This window comes from Delphinapterus leucas, chromosome 13 (genome assembly GCF_059928025.1).
Source record: "Delphinapterus leucas isolate spDelLeu-1000000601 "Yukka" chromosome 13, BTC_Dleu_Yukka2, whole genome shotgun sequence".
Taxonomy (NCBI): Eukaryota; Metazoa; Chordata; class Mammalia; order Artiodactyla; family Monodontidae; genus Delphinapterus; species Delphinapterus leucas.
Window position 1 is genome coordinate 7,092,840 of NC_143141.1, and position 12,125 is coordinate 7,104,964.

General features: G+C 52.0%; 1 protein-coding gene across 8 annotated transcripts in view; it reads left to right on the plus strand.

The window, feature by feature from the left end:
• Positions 1-12,125, plus strand: part of CHST10 (carbohydrate sulfotransferase 10) — a 40,098-nt gene that overhangs the window by 7,122 nt on the left and 20,851 nt on the right. For 6 of the 8 annotated variants that reach the window (XM_089922645.1, XM_089922646.1, XM_089922641.1 and 3 more), the window contains exons 3-4: positions 4,866-4,997; positions 11,990-12,081. In XM_089922645.1, the coding sequence (XP_089778771.1) occupies positions 4,898-4,997; positions 11,990-12,081 (192 nt within the window). In that variant the 5' untranslated portion in view covers positions 4,866-4,897. Of the gene's footprint in view, positions 1-4,367; positions 4,645-4,865; positions 4,998-9,653; positions 9,789-11,989; positions 12,082-12,125 lie in introns of those variants that run through there. The other 2 variants (XM_030762830.2, XM_022599033.2) reach the window with 2 other exon arrangements.

Genomic DNA, 12,125 nt, shown 5'->3' on the forward strand with positions numbered 1-12,125 from the left:
ACCCGGCTGTACCACCGCATGTGCCCCCTGAAAAACATAATAAGTAATGCAGTGTTTCCTCGCAGCCCAGGGGAAGCTCGCCTCCCTTCCCCCCAGTCCGCCCTGCCTTCATCTGGACTGGGAGGACCAGCCTCCCAAACCTTGCTGCGTCTATGAGAGGAGCCGTATTTGATGTAGTGAAAGTGTCATCACCCAGATGGAGAGTATCTGGGGAGGGAGGGGAGCGGGGCCAGGCAGGGGCTCCAGCTCATTTGTAACCCTTTATTTCCTTTAAAAGACTCAAGTACGTGCAGCAGAACTATTAGAACTGAGCATCTGAAAACAAGTATTTGTTATATTATTCTATGTTTTAAATATTAAATCATTTTAAAAACTGAATTAAAAACTAACTAGTGAAGACGGAGATGTATTTCGTAAACACTCAGATACATATTGCCTGTCCATTCACCACATTCTTTCCTGGCTGGAAAAGTATTTACCATCCTTTGCCCCATTTTACAAAGTGGTAAGGAAACTGCTGTTGGTGGTGGTCAGGTAGGAAAAAAATTTAAACAGCAGAAATAAAAACACCTGGGTCCACACATGTAGGTGGTATTTTCTATATTTTGTTGGTTTTTATTATAAAATGGATATATGCTTATTGCAATAATGTTTTTAAAATACAGAGTTGTACGAAGTAAAAAATGACTCCACTCATCCTCAAGATTTTATTCTGTGCATCACACACATGTATGTGTGTTTGCGTGTATATATAATCACATACATTCACATGTATATATATATAATTCTTTTTAACTAATAGGATCATAATTCGATTCTGCAACTTGCCCTTTTTTGTTTACTGATGTATCTTGATACTTTGGAGCTATGTAATTGGCTTACAACCTTTCAGCGTTGTTTTATTTAAATTTTAGAAAAAATTTATTTTGGACTGCAGCATTCTTTCTTTATCCCCTGGTCAGTAGGTTGTAGACATAGAACAGTAGTTGTATGTCTATTCAAATGCATGTGAGTGCGTGACTTATAAAATAGAATTTTATTTTCAAGTAATAGTGAGGTCCTAGTAGCTTTGGGTTGTTTTCTAGTCTCAGTTATCGCATGTTAAATATATAAGCACTCACGTGGAGACTGGAGAAATATTTTGAGGTTGAACGGGGGCCTCATACTTTAGAGAGTTTGGACCTTGGGGTGGAGGGTTGAGCCAGGTGTCTTCTAAAGCACCTGCCAGCTCTCGTAAGTCTTCCCGGTCGTTCCTTGGTTGATGTCGTCATCCAGCAATAGCAAAGGTCATCTTGCGGTGCGCTGGGCACTGTGCTGGCCGGGGTGCTCCAGCACGAGCTCACATGCCACCAGGGGAAGCAGAAGATTCAGGCTGTGGTGGGTGCCAGGAAGAAAGTGAAACTAGTTGAGGATGGAGGGCAAATCAGGGTGGCCAGCAGGGAGGGCTGAGCCTGCCTTGTGCTGTGCAGCGGGGGGAGCAGGCCCTGTCTGGCGTTTACAGGGGCCCAGTGGTTGGTTGGTTGGTTGGCTGGTTGGTTGGTTTAGCCGCACTGCACGGCTTGCGGGATCTTAGTTCCTCGACCAGGGATTGAACCCGGACCCCGGCAGTGAAAGCGCCGAGTCCTAACCACCGGACCGCCAGGGAATTCCCTCCGGGGCCCAGTGGCTGGGAGAGCGCTTCACCCACTCCCCACCCCCTGCTACCCGAGCGCAGGCCCCCATAGTGACCACCACAGGCTGTGTGGCCTGGGCAGGGACCGCAGCAGGGCACCGGGGTCATTGGCAGGCCTGGGTCTGGTCTGCATTCTTAGTGCTGGCCGTATGCTCTGCTTCCCAAGAGATTTTGGCAGGGGCTGCGGTTTATGCCCGCGGAGCTTCCCAAATCTGCAGCCGCATCACAATCCCCACGTGTCCTGGGCACCGTCCCTGCCCGGCCCAGGCGGGCCGTGAAGAGGGTGAGAGGCGGGTGGGTGCCTTGCAGACGCCCCGCTCTCCTGATCCCAATGCCATGGCCAGGCTTGGAAGGGGAGAGGGCTCTCTGGATGTCTTAGTGCAGTAGGAGTTTAGCAGAAGTCCCTTTAGAAGTGGAACTTTTTGGAAGCAAAATTGCCACCTGGAAGAAGGAGCGGGCTGATACATTGTACACTGCAGCCGAGGTGCTCTGGCAGCCTCTGTCTCACAGGGGCCTCTCAACGCACTGGTGGGTATGCAGGCGGCTGTTCTGTCCTAATCTCGTAGGGGGCCCAGAGAGCTATTCTGTGACTAACCCCCAGACACCAACACGGAGAAGAAGGGACCAAATCCTGGCCCTGCCCCACCCCCGCTTCCGGGTGAAAGTAGCTGTTGCTTCTGACTTTACATGAAAACCCAGGGCTAGGAAGGCAGGCGGAGCTTCACAACCGTGCAGGTCTCACTTTCCAAGCAGCCCAGAGGTAGAAATCCTGCCCCTAAGCCACCTGGCTTCCCGGAGGGCAGATGGTGGGAGCCGCATTTTCATGTCAGGCTGTTTATTCTTTGCCTTCCTACCTTTATCTGGAGGTGAACCAGCTCGGCGGGTGGACTCGAATTAGATCCCTTCAGGTGACTAGCTCGCATTGGAAAGATCGGATCCTTAAATCACAAAACCTCCCAAGTGCAGTGCCCAGCGCCGGCCTGATGCCTGGGTGGCGCCCAGGGGCGGGAAGCCCGGAGGTCGGCAGGTTGAGCTGGCGGAAAGCTGAGTGCCAGTGCCCGGGGCTCTTCTGTGCCCTGCCCTGCACGGTAAGGTGTCTGTGTAAGGGGGGCAGACCCCAGTGACTCCCCTGTGTCTGTGCTCACTCTGCCATGACACAGTGTGAATCACAAGCCCCGGGCCACTCAGCACCAGGGCTTAGCCTCAATCTTCCCGAGAACTGGTGCACAGACACAGATGCCTCTGGGCACGTTGTGGACCACCTGCCTGGTGCTTATCCGCTTTCTCTTTACCCACTTTCCAGCCCACACTGGTCCCTCCGCCCCTCTGTTAGAAAAGGCCTGAAGCTGGGCTTCCTCAGTGACTGGTGAGGATGGACCCCGCCAAGTGTCCCCGTCTCGGAGGGCCCAGCTCAGCAGACTCAGCCCTGAGGGACCCTGTGCCCTCTGGGCCATCTGTGCTGGGCCATCTGTGCCTCCCTTGTCTGTAGAAGAGAAAAGCTAGTAGCCTGGGCTGAGGGTCTGGCCCTTCTTTTCTTCTCCTCTTGGGCAGTTCACACTGTTAGGTTAATTTCTAGGTATGTGTCACTCAAAAAGGAAAGTCACCAAGGGTGCCGAGGGACCGACCGATTTCTGTTTATAGAGGGTGTGCTCCAGGCCAGGTGGTCCTTTTGGTGCAGTCTCTCATTTAATCCTCGTGACCATCCTGGAGGGAGGAGGGCCTTGTCTCAGGGACTGAAAGCCACAGCTTAGGGAGGGTAAGTGGCTTGCTGAGTCCCAGAGCTACCGAGCGGTGGGGCACTCCAGGGCTCTGCTTTGTGCCACGTGGCCCCAGACGAGGCATGGCAGAAGGGGACAGGGAGACAGGCCAGCTGCTCCAGGCAGTTAGAGCGGGAGCGGTGTTCCCCTCATTGGGTAGTGTTGCCAGATAAAATGCAGGACACCCAGGTAAATTGGGAATTCAGAGAAACAGCAAATAGCTTTTTAAAGCATAAATGTGTCCCACGCAGTACTGGGGAAATAGTTATACTAAGTACTAAAAAATGATTTGCTTACCTGAAATTCCAACTTCACGGGGCACCCTGTGTTTTCATGTGTTTAACGTGGCAGCCCTACCAGGGGACCCTGGGAAACATGGTGCGCCTGCTGCGTGGAGACCTGAGAACACAGGTGCAGGGGTGGGCTGGACTGCGGGGGGAGAACCCCTTGCGGGAGGGAATCCAGGTCGCAGTGAGGGCCTCAGAGGCAAGGATCTGTCAGTTCAGGCAGGAGGAAGGCCGACGCCCGGGCCCTCATGAGCCCTGTCCACCAGGTGCACTCAGGCTCCGTCAGCGCACGTGCAACAGACCAGCTCCCTGCTGCCCGCGGGTGATGGACGGGCCGACAGCCGGCGGACACCAACCCAGCCCAGCATAGTCTCTCTCTCCAAGTGGGCTTGGTTTGGCTTCAGGAAGCCCCGTGTTAAAGGTGACACGAAGCACTTTTTTGTCTCTCTTGCAAAGAATCGAGTGCGACTTCCGGTTCTTCTGTGTCCCCTGCAGCAGAGTGTAACCGTGTGACCCGCTGAGGACCCAGGTGCCCCACGTCACTCCAGGGCAGCGATAGCCTGGGAAACGCCCACCCCCGAGGTTCCGCGCAGGCTCTGGCGGGCAAGTGGGCGGGACCGGGACGCTCCGGGGTTCGTTTCTTGGGTTTCAGAGATTCTCTACAGCTCAGTGGGTGTGGCCGCAGCTTGTCAGCGAGTCAGGATTTTAAACCAGCCTGCTTGGAATCGCCGCAGGGTGGCGTCTGCCCTCTGAGGATTACCCAAAGGTCCGGCCCGCGGCAGGCCCCCTCCTGCCCCGGCTTCCAGGCCCTGGCAGGTGCCAGACGCCAGGGACACAGTAGCCTGGGCCAGAAAGAGTCAACAGGCACATCTGCAGAAGTGAAGTCTTATCACGTGTTCCAAGACCAAATAGAAATGGCCCCTTTCCGGTAAAGTGTTTTAAATTTTACTTAATTATCAACTTGATAAGTTGCTATTAATTAAAAATATGATGTTAAGTTAAATAAGTCAAAACACCCTTGGTATCAATAGAAAATTTTTCAGGAGTATTTGTATTGAGGCTATTAACTGAAATGGCCCATTCTTTTATTACCTTCTGTTTAATTGATTTATTTGTAAGCAGCAGGGCCATTTTGCTTGTGTTTTCCAGGAAGAAGCACTGAATGGCTGACATTTGACAACATGCACCACCAGTGGCTTCTGTTGGCCACATGCTTTTGGGTGATTTTCATGTTCATGGTGGCCAGCAAGTTCATCACACTGACCTTTAAGGACCCTGATGGTAGGTACACCTCCTCATGGAATGGATTTTGGCAAATTCAGACCTTGCTGTGGTACTGTTCCTGGGTACCTGCTTGGATGAGTGACTCTGACCCAGAAGGGCCTTGGAGGTCATGGCGTCCAAATCCTTGATGTTGCAGAGGTTCGGGAGAGGAGGTGGACGGGGATGAAGGGGTCTTTCCCCTCGCAGTCTGTGGGTTTGGGGACCAGCCCTGCTTGCTGTCGTTGAGAGATGCTGCGTATGTGCCCGGTGATGCTGCCTGCTGGTGGCCACGTGTTTGAAGGTCACCCTCAGCGCCCCGGAAGGAAGGTGGTCTAAATATATGTGTGTTGGGTTGTCCTCGAGGATTTTTTTTTAACTCCCCTTGACCTGATGTAGGCATTCAGATGAGGACATATTAAGAGCACGCAACCCAGCCTCAGAAGAGCTGCGTCTAGTTTGTGCCCTTGCCCTTTGCTTACCGGGGCCTTAGTATTTTTTGTGGAATGGGCGTGCTCCCTGGTCTGACAGCTCCAAGCCCGACCTGGGCACCGTGAGGCCTTGTGAGTGACCTGTGAGGTGCTGGGCACGAGTGAGGAGCTGCGGGGACAGTCATCTTGAACCCTGAGGCCACTCCTTCAGGGGCAGCATGAGTCAGGGCGCACGGGAGATGTTGAAAAGGCCCGTGAATGGCCTTAGTGTCCTGGCACTGCCATCCTGATAGGGAGGAAGCGCACAGCATCTTTATCCTGCATGAGGCTTGGCATGTCCACCTGCAGGTGGTGGCCCTTGAGGGAGGGAAGTAGAAAAGGATCACACCAGTCTTTTGCTGATTTACGCCCAGGGGTGCACAGCCCGTGCCGTTTGTGTGGCCAGCGGGCTCCGGGCCCTGCTCATCCTGGAGAGCCCCCGGGGGTGTCCCCGGCTATGCTGAGGCTGCCCAATACCCCGCACCCCCTGCTTCCATCCTCCCTGTAGAGGGGCAAGGTTGGAAGGCAGATCTGCAGGCAGAAGAGGGAGGCGCTGAAATAAGCCCCCAGGGTGGTTCTCAGCTCTGCAGTTTCAGCTCAGTAACGTTATCGGGGCCCAACTGGCTGTCATCTCAATGCTACCCTCATCTTCCAGGAGCCCGAGAGGCTTTCACAGCCCGGGGAAGGTGGAGTCACAGCTGCAGGCATCTGGGGTGGCCAAGAGCATCACGGGGTATCACGGCTAATCACGGTCACACTGGGAACCAGGGCCACTGTGAGGACAGCACAGACCAAGTCTGGGAAGGTTGTTGGAATCTGAGGTGCGGATCTCAGCCCAGCCATTTGCTGCGGGGCTGCTCCCCCCAACAGTTAACGTCACCGATAGTGGAGACCCCTTGTTAAGAGTTAGAGCAGTGGTTCTGGTCCCCAGGGCACTTTAAAATCCCTTGGGGACTGTGTATACCTCCTGCTGCCCAGGCCCAGCAGAGACCAGGGGGCAGAATCTCTAGGCGGGGGGCCCAGGTGAGGACCGCCAGTGGGAACGTGGCTGGGAAGCTGCACAAGAAACAAAGCTGCAGGGAACATGAAAGGGTGTCACTGAGTCTACACATTTCGCTTGTGATTCCTTTAGTGTCACCTCCTGGTAAGGGAGGCACTTGAAAGGTGAGCCGTGAGGTTGAATTGTTTGTGGTTTATTTTATTTAAAAATGAGGAAGTGTATGTAATATATTTTATATTCCACCCAAAATAATTAAATAAGACGTGTGTCTCTGAGTTTGAATATGATCTAGCAGTAAGGCCTCTGAAGAGCACCTCGCATCTCAGGGGCATCTGATAAACGAGGTGTCGCTGCTGTGATGGGGCAGGTTTTATGCTGAGTGTTTACAGAAAAGTGTGGAAGCTTGAGAAGGTTCGGGAAAGGGGAGCAGAAAGTGAATGGGTGGAAGGTGACCCTACAGAGAAGGCTGAGAGGCCTTAGGATGTTAAAACTGCAGAGGTCTGCTGCCGCCCTGGGGGCGCTCACCAGTGGCTCCAGCCCCATGAGGCGCATGGTGGTCCTCGTGCCCTTGGGTGTCCCGCGTAGTTGCTGGGGTTCCGTGCATGGGAGCCTGGTGGCGGGCTGCTCCTGGAGGGAACGTGAGAGCCAGAGCTCACCAGCCAGCTCCCCTGTCCCCCTCGGGCAGCATGGAGGAGCCGGTCTTCAGTGGGGATGCAGCCCCGTGTCGTGCTGTGGACTGAGGGTGAGGACCCTAACCCCTAAACACTAACCCTGAACCCTAACCCTAAACCCCAGCCCCAACCCCTAACCCCTAACCCTAACCCTAACCCTAACCCTAACCCTGAACCCTAACCCTAACCCGAACCTGAACCCTAACCCTAACCCTAACCCCTAACCCCTAACCCTAACCCTAACCCTAACCCTAACCCCTAAACACTAACCCTGAACCCGAACCCGAACCTGAACCCTAACCCCTAAACCCTAAACCCTAACCCTAACCCTAACTCTAACCCTAACCCCTAACCCCTAACCCTGAACCCTAACCCTAACCCTAACCCTAACCCCTAACCCCAACCCCAACCCCAACCCCTAAACCGTAAACCCTAAACCCTAACCCTAACCCTAACACCTAAACCCTAAACCCTAACCCTAACCCTAACCCTAACCCTAACCCTAACCCTAACCCCTAACCCCTAACCCCAACCCCAACCCCAACCCCAACCCCTAAACCGTAAACCCTAAACCCTAACCCTAACCCTAACCCCTAAACCCTAACCCTAACCCTAACCCCTAACCCCGAACCCCAAACCCTAACCCTAACCCTAACCCTAAACCCTAACCCTAACCCTAACCCTAACCCTTTGCTGTTGGGCTCAAACATAACCCAGCCTTTCTCGACCACACAGACCTTATCTAATTGTACCCAAGTCCCTGGCTGCGATCATGAAGGCGGGTGTCTGCTGGCTGGGTTCGGGTGCAGGAAGTGAGCCCACATGCATGGTGTCTTGCTGGCCTGGGTGACTGAGCAGGGAGCGGGCCCCCCAGAAGTTCAGGCCTCAGCCCCCTGGAGTACTGTGGCTCAGGCCTCGGGTCCCCTCTGTCTTAAGAGGCAGCTCACCCCCACAGTGGATCTCGGGCTCCTACAGGAAACCGGGGAGGTTGGTAAATGTGTGGCCATGAGAGATTTCCTCATGTGTTGGAGTTTATTTTACTCAACGTTCAGTGTTTTTGCTTTTGAACCAGAAGCCCACTGTGAACTGTCATCACAAAGAAGTAACTAACACACAGCGGTGTCCTGTGTGGGGAAGTTCCATCCCTGTAAAGTGGGCAGCAGATCCATGGCCTCAGTGTTCAGGGAGCTGGGTGCCCTCAGTGTCTATGGGCAGCTCCTTCCAGCTCTGTCCCCTGGGAACTGGGCTCTGTTCCAGCATCCAGTTCTCACCTACCTGTTCTATTTTTTTTTTTTTTTTTTTTTGTGGTACGCGGGCCTCTCACTGTCGTGGCCTCTCCCGTTGCGGAGCACAGGCTCCGGACGCGCAGGCTCAGCGGCCATGGCTCACGGGCCCAGCCGCTCCGCGGCACGTGGGTTCTTCCCAGACGGGAGCACGAACCCGTGTCCCCTGCATCGGCAGGCGGACTCTCAACCACCGCGCCACCAGGGAAGCCCTCACCTACGTGTTCTTAATGAGTTCCTTACCACCCAGTGGGTAGGAAGAGCACATTTGTCTTGAGCTGCTGTTTGAAGCCGTGTGTGTGTGCGTGTGTGTGTGCGTGTGTGAGTGCGTGTGTGAGTGTGAGTGTGTGAGTGTGAGTGTGTGTGTGAGTGGTGGTCTCTCTTTGGCTCAGCAGTGAAGCCACAGTGAATCCTTCTTTAACAGATTTCAGTGTCGTTTTGAACTAGACTTTGTCATAGGGAAATAAATCCCATTCAGTGGTGGGAGTTTGATGGCATGGTGTGCTGAGACTTGAACACAGAATGTGAATCTGGTGTGTGCGCGTAGACACTGATTTTCTTCCTAATCTTGTGTCTCAGCTCAGCTGCTAGCCGCTTAAGGTCAAAACCTGTGATGCGATGTCTGCATGCCCCCTGCCCAGCGTGTGATGCAGTGGTGACCCTGGGCAGCTGGACACACAGAGAGGTCAGGGAGCTGAGGGGATACTAGCCTGTCTAGAAAAACAAAGCAGTACTGCACGTGGTAAATTTAAAGACATTTTGTAAAACAAATATAATGATGTCTCTAAGGAAAGCGAGCTCATGTTATGAAGACAGCTGATGGTACCTATTGATCAGGATCCTTGGGCCTGAAGCTGGTGTCTCGCCCCTGGGGTTCAGGGTGGGGTAGGGATCTGCCCTTTGATCACAGTGGCGACAGCAGCACCCGCTGAAAATATGTGGTTGTCAGCAAAGCAGTGGGAAAGCAGAACCAAACATAAGGTGTGCTATCGGTTTTATTTGAATCTAGTTGAATTGGGTTCGAGGGGAGTTGGGGAGCAAATACCAGGATGTTCAAGGTAAAAAAAAAAAAAAGCAGTTAAAAATTGGCGGACGAATAGCCAACATGTGTGGCTGGAAGGTGAGCTGTCCCACAGCTACCAGAGCCCGTTCTGGATGCTTCCGAGTGTGTGGAATAGGCACCTTTCAAAAATTCACTGTTAAGTCAGTTGTTTAGAATTCACGCTACGTTGTCCATCTAATATGTCATTAAGGAAACTTCGGTTTCTGGGAACCCGTGCGGCCGGTGGAAGTGCTGAGCATCGCTGTGCTGGTCAGAGATGTTGGCACATGAGGTGACCAGATAGGAGTGGAAGGTGCCATTTCCCTGAGCACGTTGGTGCTCGAAGGTGAGGCTGCGGAGGAGGAGGAGGTTGGACGCTGGCCTCGTGGCCCTCGGGGTGCATTCCGGAGCCTTGGGGCCAAGGGTGCTGCTGCCCTGTCTGTCTTCACGCGGTCCGTGGTGCCTCCTGTCCTCACGGCAGGTGCAGAGCAGCTCCTGTGCGCACCTGTGGTTAGGGCTGCATTTCAACTCAAACACAGGGAAAAGGAGAAAAGATTTCCGTGGGATTCATAGAGGTGTGTGGCCGAGATTTCTATTGGAGTCGGAGAGCTCAGAGGCATGAGAGGTGGGAGATGGGTTATTATTATTGACGGGGCTCTGAGAGGATGGGTTTCTCCCCTCTGCACTGGGAGGACGTCAGGGTGGGGCTCGTTCATGGCGGGGCTGGCTAGGGAGCGGGAGTCTTTAACAGCCAGACTGAAGGCGGGGAGGCTGCAGTAGAGCCTGCAAAGTGTAGGTAGTAATGACCCAAGAGGAGTTGGTTTTGATGTTTTTAACAAAGTGAAATACGCCTTTGCTTATGCTTTTTTATGCTAATTTCTGTGCTTTTCTTTGATAACTACTTTTTTATTCAAATTATGTTTCCAGGCTTTGCAAAACTTTGAAAGCAATGTTTCTTTGATTGTAGAGGTCTGACAGTTACCTTCAAATTCTACCCGAAGGTTTTCCCCCAAATCAGTTTGTTGTAAACGATTACTCTGGTGTAGCGTTCTTTAAGACTCCTCTAGTCTGATTTCAGTTCCATAAATTTCAAAAATAATGTGTGAGCACTAACTAGACTGCTGACTTGGCTTTTTTTTCCTAATTAAACTTTTAATTTTGAGATCGTTGTAGAGTCACGTGCAGTTGTACAAGAGAGTCCGATGTACCCTTTACTCTTTTGCCCCAGTGTAACACGTTGCAAAACCACAGTGCAGTCACAAGAAGGGTATTGGCAAGGATGCAGTCACGAGGCACAACATCTCCACCACCACCAGGATCCCTCCGGTTGCCCTTCTGTAGCCACACCCACCTCCCTTTCCCCCTCCCCCACCCCTGCCCCCTCCCCCCTTGACAACCACTAATCTGTTCTCCTCTCCATCATTTTGTCCTTTCAAGAATGTTTTATATGGTATATGACCTTTGGGGATTGGCCTTTTAAATTCAACATGGTCACCTGGAGATGCATCCAATTTATTGTGTGTATCAGTAGTTTGTTCCTTTTTAGTGCTGAGTACTATTCCATGGTATGGAGGTATCAGTGTTTGATTGACCATTCACCTGTTGAAGGATAGCTGAGTTGTTTCAGTTTGGGGCTATTATAAATAAAACTGCTGTGAACATTCGTGTATAGGTTTTTGTGACATAATTTTTCATTTCTCTGGGATAAACGCCCAGGAATGCAGTTGCTGGGTCATACTGTATTTGAATGCTTAATTTTTGAAGAAACTGCTTCTTCTAGAGTTTCTGAGAGCTGCTGTACCATTTTATATTCCCACCAGCCATGTGTTAGTGATTCCTTTTTCTGCCTCCTCACTAGCATTTGGAGTTTTCACTGGTCTTTGTTTCAGGCATTTTGCTAGGTGTGCAGTGGTATCTCACTGTGGTCTTAATTTGCATTTGCCTGATGACTAATGACGTTGAACATCTTCTCATATGTTCCTTTTCCACCTCTAGATCCTCTTTGGTGAAATGTCTGTTCCTGTTTCGCTCATTTTCTAATGGGATTGTTTGCGGTTTTTTTTGTTTTGTTTTTTTTTTTACTGTTGAGATTTAAGGGCTCTTTACATATTCTAGATGTGCCAGTCCTTGGTCAGACGTGTGGTTTGTGGATAGTTTCTCCCAGTCTGTAGCTTGTCTTTCCATCCTCGTCGTAGGGTCTTTGCCAAGCAAAGGTTTTAAATTTTGATGAGATTCAGTTTATCAGTTTTTCCAAGATTTACTCCTATGCTCTTTAAGAAGTTTTATAGTTTTTTGTTTCCCATTTAAGTGCTAATCCCGAATAAAGGGTGAGGTTTAGGGAAAGGCTCCTTCTTTGTCTGGGGGCGTCCAGTTGTTCGGGTACCATTTGTTGAAAAGATGCTGCCCCACCACATTGCTTTTGTGCCTTGTCAGCTATCACTTGGGTGTGTTTGTGCGGGTCTCTTCCTGGGGCCTCTGGGCTGTGGCACTGATCGGAGTGTCTGCCCCCTCCATGGGAAGACGTTTTAACCTCTCTATGTCTCCTAGCCTACAGCGCCAAGCAGGAGTTTCTGTTCCTGACCGCCGCGCCCGACACGGGGAGGTCGCTGAGAGAGACGCACTTCCCTGAGGAGCTGAAGGTGGGCACAGCCAGGCCGCGGCACTGACCCCTCTACCCATTCTT